The 23,278-nt window shown below is 39.6% G+C and overlaps 1 protein-coding gene across 1 annotated transcript in view; it reads left to right on the forward strand.

Annotated features, from left to right (window-relative positions):
• The window catches only part of LOC133492775 (matrix metalloproteinase-16-like), a 53,097-nt gene that overhangs the window by 8,205 nt on the left and 21,614 nt on the right, over positions 1–23,278 (forward strand). The window contains exons 2-4 of the mRNA XM_061805427.1: positions 7,604–7,752; positions 9,349–9,471; positions 13,072–13,376. Coding sequence (XP_061661411.1) covers positions 7,604–7,752; positions 9,349–9,471; positions 13,072–13,376 — 577 coding nt within the window. The remainder of the gene's footprint in view (positions 1–7,603; positions 7,753–9,348; positions 9,472–13,071; positions 13,377–23,278) is intronic.

Genomic DNA, 23,278 nt, shown 5'->3' on the forward strand with positions numbered 1-23,278 from the left:
TTCTTTTACCCACCCCCCCTCACACACACACACACACACACACACACACACACACACCACACACACACACACACACACACCTCCTCTCTCCAGCAGTTAGTTGTTAGTGCCGCGTTTTAGTTCTATCTACAGGTGAGCAGAGTTTGACTTTTGTCGGTACAGTTTATACTTAGCATGACACACACCTGAAACCCAAGATCATGCCATTTTGCCGTCTCATATGCAAAGCTGCCAATTATTCTGTCAGTTCAAACGCTTGCTTGTTTGTCCATATCGTATTTTCAGTGCCTGAAAGTTTGATTTTATGAAAAGGGCATAGGCCAGACCTATTTTTTAGAGGGGTTCTGAAAAATACAGTCATAGTTGTAACATGTTTGCGTTCAAATCCCAAATATCCCCCAAAACAATATGCTGTCAGAACGCACCAACCACTGATCAGTATGTTGAATCAGACTGTGACATTTGTGTGTGACATTTTTGTGACATTTTGCCCTAATGGGGCCACAGAGGTAAACATGGCATGCATTAAGTATCGTGTGTGGGTGCCTATATGTGTGTTGCGCGTATTGGGTGACTTCAGTGGTGAATGTGTACAATTTAGATTTTTTTTAATGCCCACAATTCAGCACATAAAGTTAAGCTTATAGTTTTGTTTCAAGACGTGTTCGCTCTTTAAAAGGATGTCAGTTGGAATAGCGCAGTTAGATTCTCTGTTTACGTGTGGGTTTGCGGTCACTGATGTGGGCAGGAAGGCTGTGGTTTCCTTGACAACCCTGGCACACTCACTCGTGGTTGTTGGTGTGATGAATAATTTAGAGTGGTCAGATCTGGCAGGGTTTGCTAGCGGGCCTGGGTTATGTTCCAACAGCTCACCTGTACGAACGGCCTACTTCCCTTCTAGTACTGTACCTGCTGATCCATCGAATGAAAAGATCTTTGACTCAAAATTAAACGACGTAACATGAATGAGGCCAAAATCTACGGTCTATACCAGGCCTGGTAAAAGTATAGCCCGTGGGCAACATTCGACCTGCCCACTGTCTCTGACTGGCCCTTGCAGTTCTAATCAAGTTAAAAAAAAATTTAAAATCACAAATTTCAGTATATGTTCATGCTGGTGTTACAAATGTGTAAGACAATTTGTATGTTGTATGTTCAGCCACGAACCCCCTGGCGCTTATTTCTCAATAAAGCAAAGAGCAACAACTTTAATAGTGATGTGATTTAAAATGTAGTTATTTTAATGTATTTATTTCCCAATTATATCGATGTACCATTTTTCGACCTGTTGTCGTTTTAGCATTGCATCTTGGAATAAATTTAAGGAACTCACGTAATTTCGTTTTTCCTATCCCTGATAGCTTTTTGTACTGATATCACAACAAACTAAATATTTGCGTTTTGGAAGCACATACCTTCGATCAAATTTTCAACATGTTGCTAGATAATTGCCTAATTGCTTTTGTACCTTGTAAATGGGCACTTATTTTCGCCGATGGTCAGGACGGTGACTTCGGGATTGCTTTCCACTGGGTATCTTTTGGAAATCTCTGTTTCTTAATGGAAACTAAACTTGTTAGTCACATTTTCAAGAATAGTCACTGAAGCGGTTCGGAAATTTGTTAAATATAGCCGCCAAATCGGTAGCTTGGCAACACTGACTGCATTTGTAAACTGGCTCCCCTCTGTTTGCAGTCATGTTTTTGGAGTCAGGATTGCGCAACTGGCAAGATGTTCTTTGAACTGTGGAAAAGGTAAAAAAAATGTTTGGGAAAAAAATCAGTCCTTATTAATGCACTATAACAAGAACATTTTGCTAATTGACCAGCCCTGCATTCTTCAGATTTGAATTTGTTTTGCCTGATGGCATTTTCCTCAACTGGATCCAACTGTCAACTGACGACTCATGCTAAGATGCTCATTGAGCTGACGATAACCTGTTGCATGACTGTAGTTAGATGTGAAGTTTTGAGTGAATTTTAACACCTACTTTAGTCCACTATGGGACTTCAGACATTTGTATTTGCACATTGGGACTCAGAACTAAAAAATACCAAATGAGTTTATCCTGTGATTTATTTATTTTTTAAATTGTGACTTTACAAATGTCACATTTTAGACCATACTTTAGTTGTTCCTTGTTCTATGTGACAGAAGAGTCTCCGCAGGGTGAAGGGCAAAGTCTATAAAAAGGTAGTTGCCATGACGTTCGGATTAGAGATGGTGGCTCTGAAGAAACAACAGGAAGCAGAACTTGAGGTAGCAGAAATGAAGATGTTGAGGTTCTCGCTTGGTGTAAGCAGGTTGGATAGGATTAGAAATTAGCTCATTAGAGGGACAGCCAAAGTTGGATGTTTTGGAGACAAGGTGAGAGAGAGTAGACTTAGATGGTTTGGACATATCCAGAGGCGAGAGAGTGAGTATATTGGTAGAAGGGTGCTGAGGATGGAGCTACCAGGCAAAAGAGCGAGAGGAAGACCAAAGAAAAGGTTGATGGATGTTGTGAGGGCGGACATGAAGACTGTGGCTGTTAGAGAGGAAGATGCATGAGATAGGCTTAGATGGAAAAAGATGACACGCTATGGCGACCCCTAATCAGGACAAGCTGAATGGAAAAGAAGAAGAAGATACTTTAGTTGTTCATGATACTGTGGATATCTAACGAGTAACACCAAATGACAGAGCTCGGCATATTTCAGTTTACAGGGTATTTATCTGCCATTATACTTTCACATGCATTTTTGTAATTATGTTTTACCTAGCAACAAATGTTTAGCTGGCTAAAAGCAGAAGCGTAATGTAAACCCTAAACCACATTTGACTGTACATGGAAAGGGACCTCTCCCCATGAAGGTTTTCAACATGAGTAAAATACTTAAACCCCTGGAGACATTTGTCATTCATTTTTTTTTTTTTTTTACAAGCTCAAAGTCACTTTAATCCCGTCGTCTTTTCGGTTCAGTTCATGTCCTTAACTCTCACGGACGTGGTCTGAAGCAAAACATCACTTGCTGTCCCTGTGACCTGAGGGACCAGACTCACGTCAGCCGATCTGTCGGAAGTGGCAACATCAACAGTCACCACATGCTCCGAACGTGTTGCTATGCCAGCTGGGCTTCATGACATACACCTCATCCATAATGGAGTAATTCCGTTCCCTTACACGTTGGCCTTTTGATGGCACCCATCGTCTAATTAGGCCACCCTCTGCTTGTCAAGTGTCGCCTGAGCTTGAGAGCAAGAGTTGGTCTGGGGTTCACATCAGCTCAGTTCCTTTGACATTCTCCTGAAAGGGGCATAGGATCTGTATGGTTTTTTTTTTTTTCGACGCATGAAGACAGATAACAATATAAAGCCAAATGTTTTTTTTTTTTTTTTACTGTTTAATTGTATACCGTCTTTGTTAGTGCTGATAGAATGATTATTTGTTACTGTATGAAATGCAATATACTAGTTCCCCCGCCCCCGCCCCCGCCCCCACCTCCAATTGTCTAAAAACTGAGAATGGAAAACACTCTGAGTGAAAATGTATAGGAGTGAGGTGAGGCTGAACACTTATTAAAACTGAATTCTGCTTCTCAGTGGAGAGAACCCACAAATAGGCGCTGATGCAATTAGGCTAAGACGGATATGCTTTATTGCACTTTTCAAGAGTAGAAGGGGAATTCTACCCTCATGACTGCAAAGGAGATGTATGAGTCATGAGAAGGCTGATTTACAATCATTAAAATGTGGTTTTGTTCCAAGTTTTAGAGAGTTTTTGATTAGGTACAGGTAATTGATAGGAGGCATAGGTTGCTATTAGATTCTGTAAAAACATTACACTTTCACAGTATTTCATTTACATCTTTAAAATGTATTATTTTGAAATACTTGGGTGTATAACAGGAATCTTTTTTTTTCCAATTTCATCACACTGTGCAGTAAGTGGAATTTTTAAAAATTAAAATCCTTATTGTCATACACATTAAGAAAACTAGCATTTCTTGTAAATTTCTCATTTCTTACACAAATAAGTGTACAGGCACTTGTTTCTCAGAAAATGTGTATGTACCTTTCTGCTTTGTGATGTTATGTCTGAGAGTTGAATAAACTGATGTTGTCTATGTTGTTTAGCTAGTTCACTGCATTGGTAGCAATCCTCGTATTTGTTGCTCAAATTGTAGACACCCCCACAAACTCTCGTAGATTGTTGCAGAAGTTAATTTCAAGACAGCATTACAGTATCATGATAATCTCAGTCTGAGTTTGTCAGAGAATGACGACAGAGCTCTCGTAATCATGATATCGTACTGGAAGTATTGTCTCAAATACTTGCAGCCACTCTTCAGAAGCACATTTTGCATTACTATTTTGACAAGGGGGAAAGTTATCGGGCTCACTGACTGCTTGCACCAACTGTGGGATGGGGATGGGGATGGGTTGTGTCACTGTAGTCCGCATGCAGCAACAACCCTTACCACTGATGGAACTTTGAAGTGGGTAACATCACAAATGCCTTGAAACTGATAAACCGGCCGATGTTTAATTGATTAAGAACTTGGACGATTTGAGAAGATTAATGGTGACAAAATGGAAGACTGACGTGGGAATGTTGGGCTCATCCATGAAGATCTTTAGCTTTAGCACAACTTCTCTGGGCATTGTTTATTCTACTAAGTACAAGGCTGGCATGGAAACAGAAGTTCAGAACATGATGACTGTGACACACACACACACACACACACACACACACACACACACACACACACACAAATCAATAAAAGATGAGTGTTAATTTTCCCTATGGTCACTTTATGAAAAAGTTATATGAGCAGCTGTCTTGTGTAATGTGGTTGGGCTGACATTGTTTGATCCTTCCAACGCTGTTTCTGCCCTTTAGAACAGACTGGCTCCTATTTGAAATTGTCACGTTTATGCTTATTTATAGTGGGCGGCTTGACACGGTGTTATTATAAAGCTAAATTATTCCCAACCCACTAGTCGTTAGGCTTTGTGAGGAACTCGGAACAAATGGCTCATACCTTAGCTGGTAGCCCTTTTGTTTAGCTAAATTTAGCCAGGTTGACAGGTTGCTCATTCATCTTTGATAGTCAGAGAAGTGTAGATTACCAATTATCACAGTTAACTCTCTCAGGGCATGACTGTTTTTTTATGTAAATTGTGAAAATCATTCTTCATTCTTTGAGGTATTTTGTCTGTTTTTAATGTTACGTAGATTTTGAATCTATGGCGGCTGTGGTTAATGTCTAAGTACAGATACTTTTTTTGTAGTCGACTCAATGTTTTAAAGGAACTATGGGGACTTAATGGTGAATATTTCAGTAAATTTTATGTAATCCATTTTGGAGTCATTGGTAAATAACTAATTGCACTTGAAAAGAGAAACAGACCATTTTTATCACCACCAGTGCTACCAGTACAAAGGTTTAGAGGTGCTTTTTTTTAAAAGATGGAAGTGGAAAACAGCTTTGTGTATTTTATAGGGTTTTTTTTTCTGCCTTTTGAGATTTCACCAAGGTCTAGTGGTGAGGAAAAAGCCAAATTTCACTGTGATTTTGACGCCAAGGAAGAACAGATGATTATAGGACAAGAAAAGGGAAAGTATTCATTAGAAGGCAAATGAAATGCAGAAGAGATTGACCTTACAAAATGAGATCTGAGAGCACTGGAAATAATTATATTCCTCCAGTGAACAAAATAAGAGATGCTCTCGAGTTTTATGGTAAAATTGGGGACGGATTGATCTGTGTATGACTTTTTTTTTCTCCTCAATCTACCAATTACTAAACTCCTTTTTATGTACTGTATTTAAGATTTTAACATATACATTTGGAAATGATTTGGTTAATAGAACCTTTGATTTGAATCAATTCATGAAATGACTTCTGTAATTTTAATGGTTCACCTCTTAAAGATTTCCTTTGAAAATCTGAGATTTCTCGTGAAGGCTTCAATGGAGTCCTTCGGGTATTAAAAATACTGATCAGATGAGTCTTCTATACTGAGATTTTGAAACCATTATAGTTATCTCATCACGACTCTTGATGTAAACATCAGACCAGTGGACTCCTGCCAGGCGGGGGACTGGGCCGGACTACGACTGGTGAAAATCCGCATAAACGCTCATTATAACTGTTATGAAAAATACAACTTGCAAATGGTCGCCTTGCCATAAAAGATATATTGAAGTAAAAATAGATTTTTTTTGTTTTTTGTGAAATGTTGAATGGATGAATCTGCTGGTGCTGAACCGAGATTATGTGGGGTCACCCAGTGTACTAAGTACATTTAAAAAAAGAAAAAAAAATTTAGACAACTGTCAGTCATTATGATGACCGCTCATTTATTCAGTTGTCTGAATTAAAAATATTACCATAAACATAATTGGTTGCATTTCCTTTTTAAAGTGACTTTTACCGTTTGAAATAAATGATTTTCCATCTTTCATGGGTATTTTGTATCTTGCACTGTGACCCAAGGCCGATTTTACAGTTTATGCAGTCATAAACTCACATTTGCTCCATTGAGTCATGGTTTGACCTTCATTGAATACTATTTCCACACTTCCAGGGCACACTTTCATATACACACCAAATACTGATACTGTAACAGGCCAGTGATATTCTACTTTAATGTATTGTCGTACTGCGTAGTGCTCATGGTTCACTAAAGAGCACTGCGGCAGGCAGGCAGGCAAATTGAGGGAAATTTTCTGCCAGACAGTTTATTAGGCTTTTGATTCCTATTCCCAGTCTTAGTCGACGTATTTAGAATTCCATGTTGACACACTTCAAATATGTACAATATTGGTGCTTTTTATTCATTGTTTTTTTTTTTCTCACAAAATGCAGAAGTAGCCATTCTGTTTACTGTTTTCATGACGAGAAATAGAGAGCGTCTGGGACAAGCCAAATCCCTAAAGCTTTTTTTGTGGGAAAACCCAACTGACCCCCTTCCTCCCAAGATCTGAGCAGTGATTCCCTTTGGCAGGATTTTACAGGGACACTGAGAGCTATGTCATGGCAATTCCGTTTCCTGACAAGCCAAACAACACGATAAAAGATTGCATTCTGCTCTGACCTGACATAGATTCTATTCTTTCCTCCCAATTCTTTCCCTTTGATTATGAAAAAGTTCTATTAAAAAAATCCAAAGAGTCTGTTCTTTTTGATCTTATACCACTGGAGTGTAAGATCTTTACAGTATTTATTCAAAGCTTTCACTGAACAATGTATGAGAATTGTTTCACTTGTATGGCACAAGTCCACAAAAGATGTTGTCAGAGACATTTGACAGCGAACTGGACTCAATGTGTTGATATGAAATGCATTTACAAATGATAAGAGAGCAAATGAATTTCTTGAAATGGTTGTTTTCAATGCACACCTGCCATGTTAACATAGAACAAAAATAAAATGATTTGCTGCTTCAAGACATTCCATTTTTGCTGTACAAGTACGATAACGATCATTTAAATCTCTGCACACGAGTGAATAGGCCCATTCGTCAATCACCAAGATATTCATCTTGATTTGCTTCTGAACTGAAAAACTCTGAACGAGACTATGTTGTGTATTCTCTCCTGTTTCTTTGGTTTTAGACATGGCTACAAAGGTATGGCTACCTCCCTCCTGCAGACCCCAGAATGTCAGTACTACGTTCTGCCCAAGTCATGCAGTCTGCAATCGCTGCCATGCAGCGCCGGTACGGCCTCAATGTTACAGGAACTCTGGACAGCAGCACCATAGAGTGAGTCACGTATTCTTAGGAAATAGCTCGAAATGACCTGACAAAAAATGCAACCAAAACTGTCTGACTGTTTTACAATGCTTAGCTTATTGAAAAAATATCTATTGTGTTTAGGGTTGCGAATGGGTGGAACATTTTTGGTGAATTTCCAGAAAATGTCCAAATTAGTTTCTAATGTTGTTTTTGTTTTTTTTCCATGCTTGATAATTTTGCAAGGGCATTACTGTATTATAACTGTTCATTTAAAAAAAAAAAAGATTTCATTCAAGTGGCATTGTAATGTGAACCTACCTACTAACCTTAATTATGTGTATTTTCTAGTAAAACCAAATGAGCTGCATTAGGGTTTTTCATTTTTTTTAGCTATGCTATGCTTTAGCTATCCATCTTACTGTGTTTCATTGTTTTCTTAACACTGAACGGAAAGTGTATATCGTGGATGTGCTTAATTTCACTAAACAGTATATGGTACTTTTGATGGAAGAGTGAGAAAAGATAAACATACATGGCAAGCAGGTTTAACATTCCCCCCAAAACAGTGTTGGTTTGACAATCACTTCTTGTTTCACCAATTAAGTAAGAAAGACAAAGTGGGGAGCGACTGGGAGATGAGTTATCTCCTCATCGGCTGGTTTGCATTCAGTTGGCAAGTGCAATTACTTTGCAAGGCACAAGGGAACCCTGACTTGGCTTAAGTGGGTAATTTCTATATGATTAAAGTGGCCCTGTTGTATAGAAAGGACACTTTCAGATCAAATGAGAGAAAATGCCACTGTTATCTATATATTTGGCAACATAGAACATAATAAGTATTGTCAACTTTGTGCAAAAACAGCAACATTTTAGATGGCCTACAGTTGTTGAAGTCTACTGTATATAATCATCTGGTACTACAAAAACTGCATATCTGTTGTTTGTTTCAAGTGCTTTTGCTGTAGACGCCATTTTGCGGATTGAGTGCATGAGTTTTATGTAAGGGGCTCGCACAGGTGAAGTGGCACTTGTACAACTGGATGAAAATGTAATTGTTGAATCAAGCTTCACTTTTTGCAAAAATCTACTAAAATAAAAATCATCCCTCCAACACACAGTTCCGTATAGCAACATGTACCTCAGCATTATCACGTATATTGTTAGAAATGAGAAGTGATAGTTGCTAATATGAATACATCTTCATGGATCCTTGACACCTAGTAAGATGACTTTTTACCTGCACGTAGATAAAGCAGTGTTTGCTGACATTTTGTCCCCAGCGACACCGAAATGCCATCCGTGCCACAAATGGCAATGAGCTCAATTTGGCCACTGAACTGTAACGTGGTAATGTGTCCGCCAGCCGAGTGACTGCTCTCTAACCAATGGACTGAAACAGGGTGCGATGTGATCAGCTAACGGTGTGCCTGTTTTCTCTATTCCCCCATTTGCTTCTCTCTGTGCAGCAGTAACACACTAAGGTGAGGTGCTCCTTGAGTGTAATGCATGTATCGATTACATAATGCACACGGGTAAAGTGTGTGTTTTTTTGTTGTTGTCACAAATCTTATTGGATCTGAACATGTTTCATTGGTAACAGTAGTCTTCTATTGTCTCCTCCAGATGGATGAAGAAGCCCAGATGTGGCGTTCCTGACCAGATAGCAGGTGTATCCAAATTCAGCGTCAGGAAACGGCGGTACGCCCTAACGGGACAAAAGTGGCAACACAAACATATCACATACAGGTGAATGAATGCCTCTCGCATCTTTTCGTACAAGAATTCTCTTTCACATTCTTGCTTGCAGCGCAAAAGAACATCTGATTCTAGCGGGTAATATGTGAAGTTCTGCAACAGCAAGGAAGCTGGAAAATGTGAAGGTCATTATAAGTTCATTTTCGCTGTGAAGACGAGATTTAGCGTGGTGTTACTACATCGCAATTTTATAATCGCTTCTGTCCATATTGTGGCTTGCTCTCTGGCTTTGTTTTACGAGACAATCCTTAATCCAGTAGTTGTTTTTTTGTCTACTTTGGGATAAATGCGTGGCTAATATTAGAGTCAACATGCATCTGCTTTGGAATGATGATGATTCTACAAGACCCTTTGTTTCATTTGCGGCGGCACAGATCAGGCAAATGTTTAAGCTCAGTGACGTGTGCGACAGTAGATGCATGGAAGTGAAAGGGAGGTAAGGAGAAAACCAGCAGCGGAAAGCAATGAGGGGCGAGAAAAGGCGGAACCCCCTGGTGGAAAGTTGGGGATCTATTTGGGTTATGTAATGGGATGGAAGGATTTTCAGAGTATTCGCTCTTGTGCGTATAATCGTAAGGGCTCTATATGCTTGTGTGCTTGGCTGAGTCAGCTTTGCCTCGAGTTGTGAAACCGCCGCAAGGGAAGGAAGAAGTAGTGAATGTGGTGGATTCTCTTTCGTCTTCTACCTTTGACACTGGGACAAGCTTTGCCACAAAGCAGTGGAGTCCGGTTGTCTCGTCACGTAAAGCTTTCGAATGACAGATCATGGCGACAGTCGCTACATAAATAAGCAGAACCGTCTAACACAATCACAAAGGCAAGGTAACACACCACTGGGAAATTCTTTGTCAAATTGACTTTAGAGTGTCAAGTTCAAGCCTTTATCTACTGAACTGTTCTGGATAGTACCCGAAAGGAAAAATGTCAAAAGACAAATAGTACAGACTATTTCGGACTAGACTACAAAGGTCTAACCATCAAAGACCCAATTTAAAGGAAACACATTTAATAAACAAAGTTCATCGATAAGCTTTTTACCGTTAATTTAGTTAAACTACAACCCGAAATGGAATAACAAATTTCTGAATCTTCAATATGTCCTTCCAGTTGTCTAAATCTACTGTGCTCTTGGTTAGATTCCAGCTTTGGTCAGGGTCATGTCACCTCCTAATAAAAATTCGTATTATTATTCTACTTTTAAAAACTCCTTAAATAATCAGAAAAAGGCATAATTAATGCATAGTTGCAGAGAGCGTGCTCATTTCCACACAGTTGCATGCAGTATGTGCTGTTGGAAGGCCCTAATTAGCTTTGGCATCCCTACTGTTTTCCCTGCATGCAAGTACTATTATAGCGCACGAGATGCTTCCAAAGTAATTATCACCTCGCAACACGGAGTTAAATATTTGATATGGCCTTAGAAGGGGTTGAATTCTTTCATTTGCCACTTTGCAGCTGCTTGTGTTTTGCACGTAACGCCTTTTTGTGTCCTTCAAATGCGATGCACACATGCTCTGGAATCAGCTGAACCAAGTTCCGTTCTTAATCGAGTTACGGCACTTATCGCGAGGGCTGAACGATGGGTTCTCTCAATTGGTTAATTGAAAACAAGGCATTTTTTTCAACACATAAAAAAGATAATACAAAAGGATTTGGAAAGTGGCCTTTTATTGATGAGCTAACCAAACCTAACTCACTGTTGGTCATCGACATTAACAAAGTCAACAATAAATGAAGTAGAAATCAAACATTACGCTGCAGCTCTGCTTTAACAACAGAAAAATATATACTGTCGCAATCGGTGGAAGGTAAAACTGCAATATCTTCAAAAGGCACCATAAATGTATGCAGGAAATGTATTTTACAGAATAGGGGTAGGTGTGTGTGTTTCTTGTACAGTATTGGATGAAAGTGCATGCATGCAGTATTTTGGGGCATTAGCATTTTTACACTACCTTCTATAGATTACGGTACAGTATCAGGCCAGGAACGCTAGCTCGTTAACCAGGTCTGCCTTTCAACAGGACCTCTCAGAAGTTACAATGTTGCATGACGTATTGGAAATTCTCTCTGAGGTCTGCATGCATTTCTTTGCAAGTTGGTGAGCCTCGGAAAGTTGATGAGCTTCATCAGTTTTTACCTCCTGCACAACACCTCACTCTGTTTTAGATCCCTTTTTTTTGGCAGCCAAAATACGTCCAAATAAGGAAAGATGACTTCTTTTCATATGTACACATTTCTTTTGTGATTAATGTGTGATTTTGTGTCTCCTTCAACGGATTGATTGCTTCCTGCCTCGGGTGCTTTTCGCCGGCTGGCATTAACTGTCGATCCATACTTGTTGGTTGTTGGTCTTGTTGTCTTGCTTATAATAGCAGACAGAGCAGAACAAGGACTCCTGTTCAAAGAGAATTTTTGGAGCCCTATCTCTCCATTTTAGCGCCCTAATTAATATTGTTCCGATATTGGCAAAATTGTTCTCTCGGAAAATGGATGGATGGATGGATGGATGGATGGATGGATGGATGGATGGATGGATGGATTGGGTCATGGCTCTTTTCGCAAAACCACTTTTATGCCTCCTGATGTGGCAACAATCAAGTAGAAATTGTTTGCTCATCTACATCTCATTGTTCCACAACAACCGACATGTAGTGTAATTGTATTATTTTCATCAAGCATATCTTGATATGTGATGTGTTCGTGCGATAGTTAAGGACAATTTTGAATGTAAACTATTCAACAAAACTAACAGGTGTCATATATAACACAATCTCCACTTTAATGTTGAAATGCAATAAAAATATTTAGTGGCTTTTACATTTATACATTTTCTGATTTTCAGTCATAGCATATTAATATAGCATGATTTTTAAAAAATATTTTCCATTGTGATTATGAAGTCCATTGTCATATGGTTTGGAAATATGGAACGCTGCTCTCATAATGTCTGAATTTGTAAATTGGATTGATTCGTGATGTTTGAAGCAAGCTTTGCTGATTTCACAATCCAAAAGTTTACTGCTCTGTAATCTTTGTTTATACCACGACTTTTTAAAAAGCTATTAAAAAAAAAAAAGATGTTTGAGTCTTGTTCAGCTGCAGCAGCAGTCAGGGCTTATCTCCTCATAAGCTGTTGGCAACTAAACCAGAGTGAAACCAAATTTTAAGACCTTGACAAATATTTTCAGAGCATATAAATCAGAGAGTGGTTTTCCTGCCTTGCCGAACCTGAGTTGGGCTTTCAGCAGGCAGTGAGCTGTTGATAAGCCTTAATTAGAAAGTAGATTTGCAAAGAAGTAGAAAATTGTCCACTCCTCTCCACACCTGCAACAAATCAGAGTTGGCAGTGTGGACTCTGCAGCCCTCGCTCATAAATCGTGTCAGGTAGCTCTGTATAAGCAACCTTCAATGAGCATGAAGTGGCAGAATCTTATTTTGAACTTTGTATTACCGCAGTGTAGGTACTCTGTGTACTTTAGTACTTAAGCTCTAGTGAGGATAAGCAATATAGAAGATAGATGGATGGATGGTCTACATGGTTTGAAACCCCAATGTAACATTTCCGTTTTGTACGTTGTATCTCTACAGCATAAAGAACGTGACACCTAAAGTAGGTGCTGAGGAGACCCACGATGCCATCCGGCGAGCCTTTGACGTTTGGCAAAACGTGACCCCGCTGCGCTTCGAAGCTGTGGCATACAGCGAATTGGAACGAACCAAGAAAGACGTAGACATTACGATTATCTTTGCCTCAGGTTTCCATGGTGACAGCTCACCATTTGACGGCGAGGGTGGCTTCCTGGCCCACGCCTATTTCCCAGGGCCGGGAATCGGAGGAGACACACACTTTGACTCGGATGAGCCGTGGACACTGGGCAACCCCAACCATGACGGTAAGCATTGCTTTACGTTGTAATTGCTGTGTCACGCAAATGAGCCAGTGTCACCCCACCGGGCTCAACAATGCAGAGTATGGTTTTTGGGGAGTGGCTGCTTTTTCTCAAACAGCCCAGCGTCTGTAGAGAAAAGCAAGCGTTCGAAAAGACAAAATAAAATTGGTAAACGGATCAGTTGTGTTTTAATGTAGGATTTAGTGTTGCATTAGCGGAGGCAGCGGAGACATTCGCCGATCAAAATTGTTTTAACTTCCACCTAACCAAGTTAAAGCAACTTTATCTTTAATATGATAGTGCTTCCGTACTGTCTGGCACATGGACTCGGGCAATTGGCTGAAAATGGTGGCTCTTTGTCCAGTCGAGCTGCCAAGTCACAAGCTTGTATGAGAGGTATAGGAAAATTCGCTAAACTCTTCTTACACAATCCAGCAACATTTTGAACTGCTCGCTAACAGACATTCGGAAATAGTCAGCTCTAAAAAGATTGCAGCATTTCAATCTTTTTTTAACTTTCTATCAGAGAAGCCATATAATGTAGGGTTTACTGTCTCATTGTACTTGCAGCTAGGCACTAGGTATTGTGGCTCAAGGATAAATTTTTTCTCTGCCTACTCTCTGGATTTTTAAATCCAGACCAAGTCCGAATCACTGCTGTTGCATCATTTATTTTAATCAGCTTCTGTCCTTGGTCACTGTGCTTGAAGCCATTTTCACACTGAGGCAGATACAATGACATCAGCAACAAGTGTTATTATGATTAATATGTAGAGTCCTAGTCTGTAAACAAGGTCAAATTTATAATATCCATATTGTCTATCTTATGCTTGTACACTGTGCACCCTTATTTGCTGTGCCCATATTCCTGCATTCTTCGGTTGTGATTTTGCTTTGTGCTGGTCAAAGTAAATGTAGTGAGGGATAAAACTTCTAAGGACACTTGTTTGTAATCAATTCTGTAATAATTATATCCCCTCTCACACCATTGTCACTCTGATTGTGGGGTCGATCTCAAGTTTTAGTGTATAATAGAAGTGTAGGACTTAGATTCAAGTTTTTGACACGTTGGATGATTCATGTTCGTTATTAGATGATGAAAGAAACGGCACAATAAAGTAGTTTTGAATCTGTCTCAACAGAGAGATGTTTTCAGCATTGGAATTCTCATTAAATCTAAAGGGGCAAGTCTTCCCTGCGGTCCACAGGGAGAACTGAAGGAGGAATCATCATTCTGGTTACTGAGTCATGAGTCAAACAATGACACAGATTACTGAGCCATAGAAAGTGGAAGACCAATTAGATTTAAAAAATAAGCAAGAAAGTGCCAGTGACTACAAGAAAATGCATCAGAGGTAAGAGAGGGAAAAGAAAGGAAGAATAGCAATAGAATGCTAAATTTTCCCAAGACGAATATTAGCATGCTTTTCAATTCAAGTGCTTATAAGTGAGATGTGCCAGAAGGGAGAGACTAAGGAAGAAGTCAAGGAAATAGAGGAAATGGGTGAGAAGAAAGCACAGGAGATGTGTGGGAGCTGTTGGACGGAAGCAAGGAAGTTGCTAACATAGGACGCCAAGTAGAAACCGAGTGATCTTCCAGGCTTAGATAAATTTGTCATGGCTTGAATGCAAGAATCTTAGTGTGTCGGGTCTTGGAATTGGCTAAAATCCCTCCTTCATGTTGGGTATTACAATGACAGAAAAAGTGGGTCCGCTATTTGCCGCCTGCAATCTACTCCTTGACTTGCCACAAATGATTATTTTGAATGTGGACCAGTCACCCATTATTTTTGTGATTAATCGACAAAACCGAATCCTACACCTGGCATCAGGCCGAAACCTCCCATGTCCAAACTTGGTCAATTTCAAATTACTTCGGGTTTTGAAAATGGCGTGCTCTCTGTGAAGATAAAATGTTAATGGCTGTAATCGTGATAGATTTGGTGGTATGAGGACGCTGCCTGACACCAGCGATATGTAAATTGCATCTTATCGCACCAGTAAGCACCTGCTCTTTTACAGCCAACGCCATCTTCCATCTTGAAGTCTGTAAGGTTTGATATAATATATATATTCAAAGGATACTGAAAATCATTTGTAACCTATATTAATCCGCATAGAACATCAGGAACATTTTCTTATTTACAGTGTTGATCTGGTAATGGTGTTTTGAACAACTGGCTTCCTTGCTAAGATATGACAATTGCACATCGTTTCATTTTGACTTTTTGTCATGGCAGAGGGTGCGGACATTTCTGAGCGTCATTTTAAGTATCTTCTTGGAATATCTAGTGCTTTATTTTAATTTTTTTTATGTTTTGTGTTGGCATCATATTGTCGACTTTTTATTGTATATCGTAAAGTTTTGCACAAAAGACTAATATTCCGGTCGTAAAATTCAATTAGTTTTTAAAAATGGAAGCTCTCCTAAAAAATTAAGAATTTATAGGAATTAACAGGCGTATGGGAATACTCGGGAATAAGTTAATACTACACAAAGTCACAAGTGCACACACAACAGTAATGAGTTCCTGTCCGGTAAGATGCCAGCCATACCTAATCCCTCGCACCATTGATGAGCGGGACCAGTTAGTTGGCACTGTGCTTGTTGGCACTGTGGATGCTCCTGTTGTTATTGTTGTGGATGATGAAGCCACCGGTGAACACTGGAGAAATAATCCTTGGTCTGCTGAGAGATAAACACATTGACTCATGTGACTTCAGCACTCAGTGTTAGCTCTTCTGCGTTCACACGTGATGTTCTGTCTAAACCTTAACCCAGCAACACAGACACGTGAATGGTTTTCTCAAAAGCAAGCAAGCTATTGTGATTTCTTGGCAAACTAATTGGGGGGAATGAAACAAGCAGAAAAAGATCAAACAAATTCTATTTTGGCTTTCAGTCAAACAGAAAAGAATGTTTTGCACAAAATCAGTGTACCTCATCCTCAATAGGAAAAGTTAAACACTACATATGATGACCACCTCACACTGTTGATGCACAGATAATGAGACTCATACAAGAGTGACTCACACCTCCCAATATGTCCTCAAAGACCTCCAGCAAGATCATTAAAAAGCATGGCGTGGTGCACCTCATTTTGTCAGGTGATCACACAGGAAATTAGAAATTCTTGCCTGTCAATATCACGGTCAATCTCACCCCAAGCATGAACCGAGAGGTTAGAAAAACATCATTTTGAAAAAAAACGAGGAAAAGTGGCAGTCATGTTATAGTTGGATGAATTTGTGAACGTTGAAAAGATTTTCAATAATTTGATGATTGGCCCAACACAGATTTGAAGAACTATCAGTCAATCTTTCCAGTCAAATCTTCTGGTATTTGAGGCAAGTCAAGTCAATTGTTTTTCTTTACAGATTTGCTTTGGCAGCCTATTAGTAAAGAGTTGCAACAACTGAGTCTCACTGTCACAAAAGCATGACCTAATTTTTCAGGATTAGCTAGCAGCGGAAAATTTGGAAATTGTTTGGGCTTTTTTCTTTTACATTTTGTCAGTGAAAAAACACTTCTTGACACTTGCTATGTTTGTGAAGTAAAAGCAACTTCAAGATTCCTGCTGGAGGTTATTTTAAAATCATCTGAAGGAGTTACTGTATCTTTAGAGACATTGCTTCTGACACTGGGCGCTAAAGTCTATAATTTCCCCTTTTATCCGAGTTTAGTAATAAAACGTTACCAGTCATTCAGTCTTTGAGACATACCTGAAGTTTGGATGGTTGACTGGTTTCCTTTGATTTAAATAATGCATTATGTTGTATGTTGTCTGCATAACAGTGGAAGTTGACAAAATGGTTTGTAATAATTTTGCCTAAGGGAAGCAAGTAAAGACGGGATCAGTGTGGGACCTCATGAGTAATATCTACACACAAATAGTCTTACCAATAGCTTCAAGGGGATAAATATGATTTAATAAACCAATTTAAGACAGTTCCTTTAATGCCAATGGCATACTCTTATCTTTCTATTATCTAATCTTTCTATTAGGATATGGCGGTCAGTTGCATCAAATGCCACTCTTAGGCTTTACCTGACAATAAGTACAGTAATCGGACATTTGTCAAGAACAATAAGGAGGGTTCCAGTGTGGTTTCACTACTTATCATGCGGAAAACAATGATGGAAAGTCCTCGAGCAAATCACTGTTTCACAGAAAGCTACGTAACTTGTTGGCAAATGCTTTCTTTGGAATCTTGGCCAAGAAAGGAAGGTTGGATTAACACAATTATCTTTTTTCAGGCACTTTAAATGACGCTGGCACACAACTGGTGTGTTTGAGGTGTTTCGTGATGAATGATAGAAAAAATAAATTGCCAAAGTAAAAATAGGGTTGTAGAAAATCAAAAGATTGAGCAGTTGAAGAATATTTGTAGATCCCACATTCCAAAACCATTCATGATGGGTTTATTGCCCATAGGTGTGAATAAATGTCAGTGGGAATATATGCCGTGCGATTGGCTCGTGTCACCCGCCTCCATCTATCTAATCACTTCCTCATCCAACGTCCTTCTCTCTTTATCTTTGTCCCTTTTATCTCGACTCGCCAGATGCTTTCTCTTATCGCTCACTAAAATAATAACGGGGAGAGTTTGAGGATTTTTATTTCAGGGGAATACGATATTTAGTTTATTCTTTGAATCCTAAGAGTTTTCATGGCCAAAATTTGCAGGCATAGTTATAAGTTATAATTGTACATAATTGTAAAGTAATGGTCCGGGTTTTTTTTTGTTTTGTTTTTGGTTATTCAAAATGTCAAAAACAGCATTAGTGCATCTTTGATTGAGAAATCATTTCTTATAAGAATAAGTGTTGTTTGATTGAAAAAAGGCCACTTAAAATTCTTTATCTTGATGTTAATTTACCATGCAATAAATCATATCCATTGGATACAAGCACCTCAATATACCACAGTCGATAAAGATTTTATTGCATTTCTTTTATTGTGTGTGAAACGATCTTTGTTGGTTATTCAGCCTTATCCAATTATGAATGTCACTTTGAAGGAGAACACAAGCTTTTGCTTTACATTCATACGCTCTGAAGGAAAGTAATGTGCCATGAAAGGAAGCAGAGACGTTGCCGCGTTCCTGCCCACCAGGCTGCCACTAGAAATAGACAACCACCTACTGACAGCAGCATCAACTTCCACATGGGCGGTGGGACTTGCTTCCGCCCACCCACGTGCGCGCACATGCACAAATGGCGCACTTGAGGAGGCCAACCCCGTCAGTCAAATTCCCTTATAAATTTATACTCATCATTCTTACCGAACCAATACTTCATACTATATTTTTATGTAATACAGCATGGATACGTTGGTGGTTGCTGTGGAATCATCATCACCGTTGCGCTTTATAAGGACTTTGTTATAGACGGATGTAAATACAGTACTGTATTTTCCGCACTATAAGGCGCACCCCAAAGTCTTTAATTTTCTCAAAAGCCGACGGTGCGCCTTATAATGCGGTGCGCCTTATATATAGATTAATATTGAACTTTAGTGCAGCTCCATTTAATGGCTGCATAACGTAACCCCAGCCTCTACTGTACCGTCTATTTTTATATTCGCCTTATAATGCGGTGCGCCTTAAACTGTGGAAAATACTGTACTTAAACTGATTCGTGAAAAATGATCATATTGGTTCTTTCTGCTTATGTTCTTTTCATCATTGTATTTAACACCAGTTTACTGATAACATCAACATTTAAGGCTCAGGCACATTATTCATTGAGATCTCGGTTGCGTGGGGGGGCTTTGGTATTGAAAATGTTGAAATTTTCTTCGTTACTTGAGCAGAGTGGTGATTTTTCTGTTCTGACAATGCATTCTTAATTGAAATTTATGTGGAGTAAATCTCTTTTAATTCCTCTTTCGTGGTGTAAGATGAGTTTTCACGAGAATGATTGTGGTTCGGCGCTTCCAAGGACACGTTTGGAGACCTGTTTTGTGCATGTTTGTGAAAGCCCACGTGCAAACACCAGTCCGTGGAAATGTATTATTAATGATGAATGATCGCAATAAAAATGTACACCAATCCCCTGTCTTGCTCACAGGTGCTGCGCTGAGATAAACATGACAAGAATAAAGGATGTCCTTTCCTTGGCAGCATTAATGATATTCTCTATGCTGGTTTATTTACCTCAAGTCCACAGGAGCTGCTGATATTCAAATCCTTGGCAATATTCCAAAGTCTGAATTTCACTCAGTTGCAGTTTCTGTCAATAGATAATTACTCCACCGCAGAGTACACATGGTATGTTGCTCTGTTCGACTTGAAAGCGTAGTAATTAGTCCATAGTTCATTCAAATTAGAGAATCAAACTTTGGCGAACAATGCATTTCTCACTTTGCACAACTTCATTATTGTAATCAAAGCTCAGCAGTGCTCACCTAAAACTGCTTCATGTATCTCTCGCCACTTTTAGATTATTCTGATTATTGACAAATGACTCAAGAAAGCACTATTCAGTACCTTTTTGTGAAAGTCCTCCTTGATAGAGGATAGCGACAGATAACTTCCCCTTTCCTCTCTCTAATGTTTAGATTCGGTCATTGTCAGGGAACACTTTACAGCTGCGTTATTAGCTTCTTTTGTATTATTTTTGGTTTTTATTCTTTTGTTTTAATTGAACACTGTTACTTTAATTCAGTGCAATTTTGTTTGCTGTGTATATTCCCAATGGAACAAAAGTGGTCTCAAGCCACTTAACTTATGGGCAAATCTAAAACCAGTCTTAAAATACCAACTGAACCCACACATGAGTAAGCCCTAGGTCACAGAGGCAAGGAAAAACTCCCTCTTGGGAAACAACCTCGACCACACCCAAGACTCTTTGTGGGGGAGCCATCTACCTCAAGAAATTGGATTAGAGATTAGAAAAGGAGAGAGATAGAGGGACTGAGAGAGATAGAGATAGACAGATGCAAAGCATAGAAGACCTGATTTACTAAAGGTTTGCATGTGGAAAAATGGGCTAAATAGTAATTGCTCATGCAAATGGATGTGGAAGCTGATCTACTCTCTAGATGCTGGATGATGGATGGACTGTGTCTCCCAAATGACAAATTTGCTGAGTAGTTCAATTTACATGTTCTGGGAGGAGTATCTGAATCCAGCAATCCATACTCTTCTGCTTATCTGGGGTCCAGTTGTAGGCACAGGGAAGCCCAGACTTCTGTCTCCCCACCCACTTCGTCCAGCCTTTACAGGGAAATCAAGTGACAGCCGGGAGACCAAGTCTCTCCAGTGTGTCCTGGGTCATTCCTGTGGCCGCCTCCCAGTGGGATGTGCCTGCCCAGAACACTTCACCAGAGAGGCGCCCATGGTCCATCTCAACAAGATGCTTGAGCAACCTAATCTGGCTCGTTTCAATGCGAAGGACCAGCGGCTCTACTCTTAATCCCTCATGGATGACAGTGCTTCTCACCTTGTTTTAAATAGGGTGAGAAGAAACAAATTTCAGCCACTTGTATTCGGGATCTTCTTTCAGTCAAGACCCCACCTCCAGGTCAGAGGGACTGATGGGAAAATATATAACTATTGGAAAATCAAGTTCCATCTTTCGACTGACGTAGTCTACACTGCTGCAGAAGCTTCACCGGTCCACCATTCTTCCGTCGCTCTAACGAAACTGAACTTGCTGGTTTTCATCCTAATCACTTCACACTTGACCGAAAACATCTTGAGTGAGGGCTGAAGAGTGTGGCTTGATGACACCAACCAAATCACATGATCTGCAAAAACAGACATTAAAAATGACAATTTGGACCAAATTCCAGCACCAGCCATACGGGGACCAAGGTGATACATTATACCATATTCCAAGAGCAACCCCCCCCAAGGCACTGTTTCTTCCAATGAGGCACTGTCTAGTTTTTTTCTTATTATGATAGAACAACTTTCAAAAATGTTTCCAGCGTACTCTGAAACAGAAAACAACAATTACCACCTTTGGTGTTTATATTGTTGCGTGGCTCAAGTTTCCAAGACAAGTTTTAAAAGCCAATTGTCAGGTTGAAGCGTAACACTGGGAAACAGTCTAAATCACTTTGGACAGTAAAAAACAGTGTGGATTGTAATTGGTTTTGGCTGTGTTCAATGTTAACTTTTTTTTCACATGAGGGACAATTAGAATCCCGCTAACATTTTTAGTTAAAAACGAAGGACTACCTTAGATATATACCGTGCAAGGCCAATAAGAACTTGTACCATGACATTAGCCCACATCAAATGCCATAGAATGAGAAGACTTGCTGCTTGGTTAACAGAGGATTACAGGCCCCTGGAGTCTTGCACTGAAAATCTAAACTACTGCAATTGGACAAACTGTATCGTCCTGGGCCCCGTATCTGATTTGTGGGCCTGTGAGTGTTTATCTTGTGTGTGTTTATGTCAGAAGCTTGTATTCCCACATCACATGTGCCCCCAGCCAGCAGATGGGGTGATGGGCTGTACAAGCAGTGGCATGTGTTGGGAGCTCGTAAATTATGAAAAAAGAGCAAGCAGAGGACTCCGGTTTCTAATCACAACCGCTGTTTACTTTAAGGCGACCACTGTGACACAAGACAGAAAGCTTCGCTTGGTCATCAATCTACCCCTGAACTCCTCCTTTGTATTGTCTATTGTCCTTTTTTTCGTTTGTTTGCTTAAAATCTAATTAAGTGCAACCACAATCGGTTCTTTTAACATTATGAAAATGGTCCACTGAGATCTGCCGGGTTTTGCTCTCAAGTCTAATACCCTTCTCATCCTATTTACTGCCTTCTTGCGTCTGTGCTGCGACTTTTGCGATACGGCCAATGACAGAAGGGTCATCTCAAAAAAAGGTCGAAGGTTTAAGCTTGTGTCATCCATCATTTTCATCTTCTGAGATTAAGACACAACTGGAGATAAGCTTTTCTGAGCCTAAGCATTTCACTCGTATTAGTTTGTCGGCATTTGTATTCTTTTTCAAAGTCTCCCTTGGATCTTAGTTTACATTTTGACATGGTTTTACTGATCTACTACAGTACACCCACCTATTCGTAAACCATAAGTAATTGACAATGCCCCCTGAAAATGTTTGTAGTTGTCTCATGTCAAAATTAAACTGCTATAATTTCAAACTCATTTTACATTATACAAAAAAAAAGAAAAGAAAAATCTTACAGATGCTTGAGCATTTTAATAGCCACTTAGAAGGGAATAGGTGAATTTGTGGAAAGTGTGAATTGGTGCAGTTCACTTTAGTTTCCTATTCACCTCATTTGCCCCTGAAAGTTTTTTCTCATCTTGTTTTCTTTTAACTTTCCTTTTCACCCTGCACACTATCTTCTTTTTCTCTGTTCATCTCACACCTGTCTTGTACCCTTACGATTCGCGAGGCTGTGACCAAGTCGCCTTGGCTTTGTTTATGGACCCCAGAGCCAACAGGACATCCCTGTCTTGTGCCGCATGAATTCTGTTAGCAACTGAAGTAAAAGTGACACCACTAACCTCAAATGCCCCAAGGACTGGAAAAAGAGGGATTGGAAAAATCTCACATTTCATCCTGGAGTTACCAAACACACATCCCCATTGATTGCCAACAAATACACTGGTATATATGAAACTCTATAATGTAAATATTTCCATTATACTTGTGATCTTGAATTTTTTACTTTGTAGGTTAACAGGTAAAATGTTTGGACCAGTCACAATAGTGACGTTCAAGTTTTGTAACTGCTTTGCTCTTGTTTCACATTCATATTTAAATATTGAGCACCTCTCGGTCCCTCTGTTTCTACTGCCATCCCATAAAATGGCCCAAGAATTGTCTTTGGCCGCAGAGCAGTGCGGCGTTTCCTGCATAGCTGATTTCTAAAATCACTGAGCCATTTCTCTTTTCGTTTTATCTCCTTTTCTCT

This window comes from Syngnathoides biaculeatus, chromosome 19 (assembly GCF_019802595.1).
Source record: "Syngnathoides biaculeatus isolate LvHL_M chromosome 19, ASM1980259v1, whole genome shotgun sequence".
NCBI classification, from domain to species: Eukaryota; Metazoa; Chordata; class Actinopteri; order Syngnathiformes; family Syngnathidae; genus Syngnathoides; species Syngnathoides biaculeatus.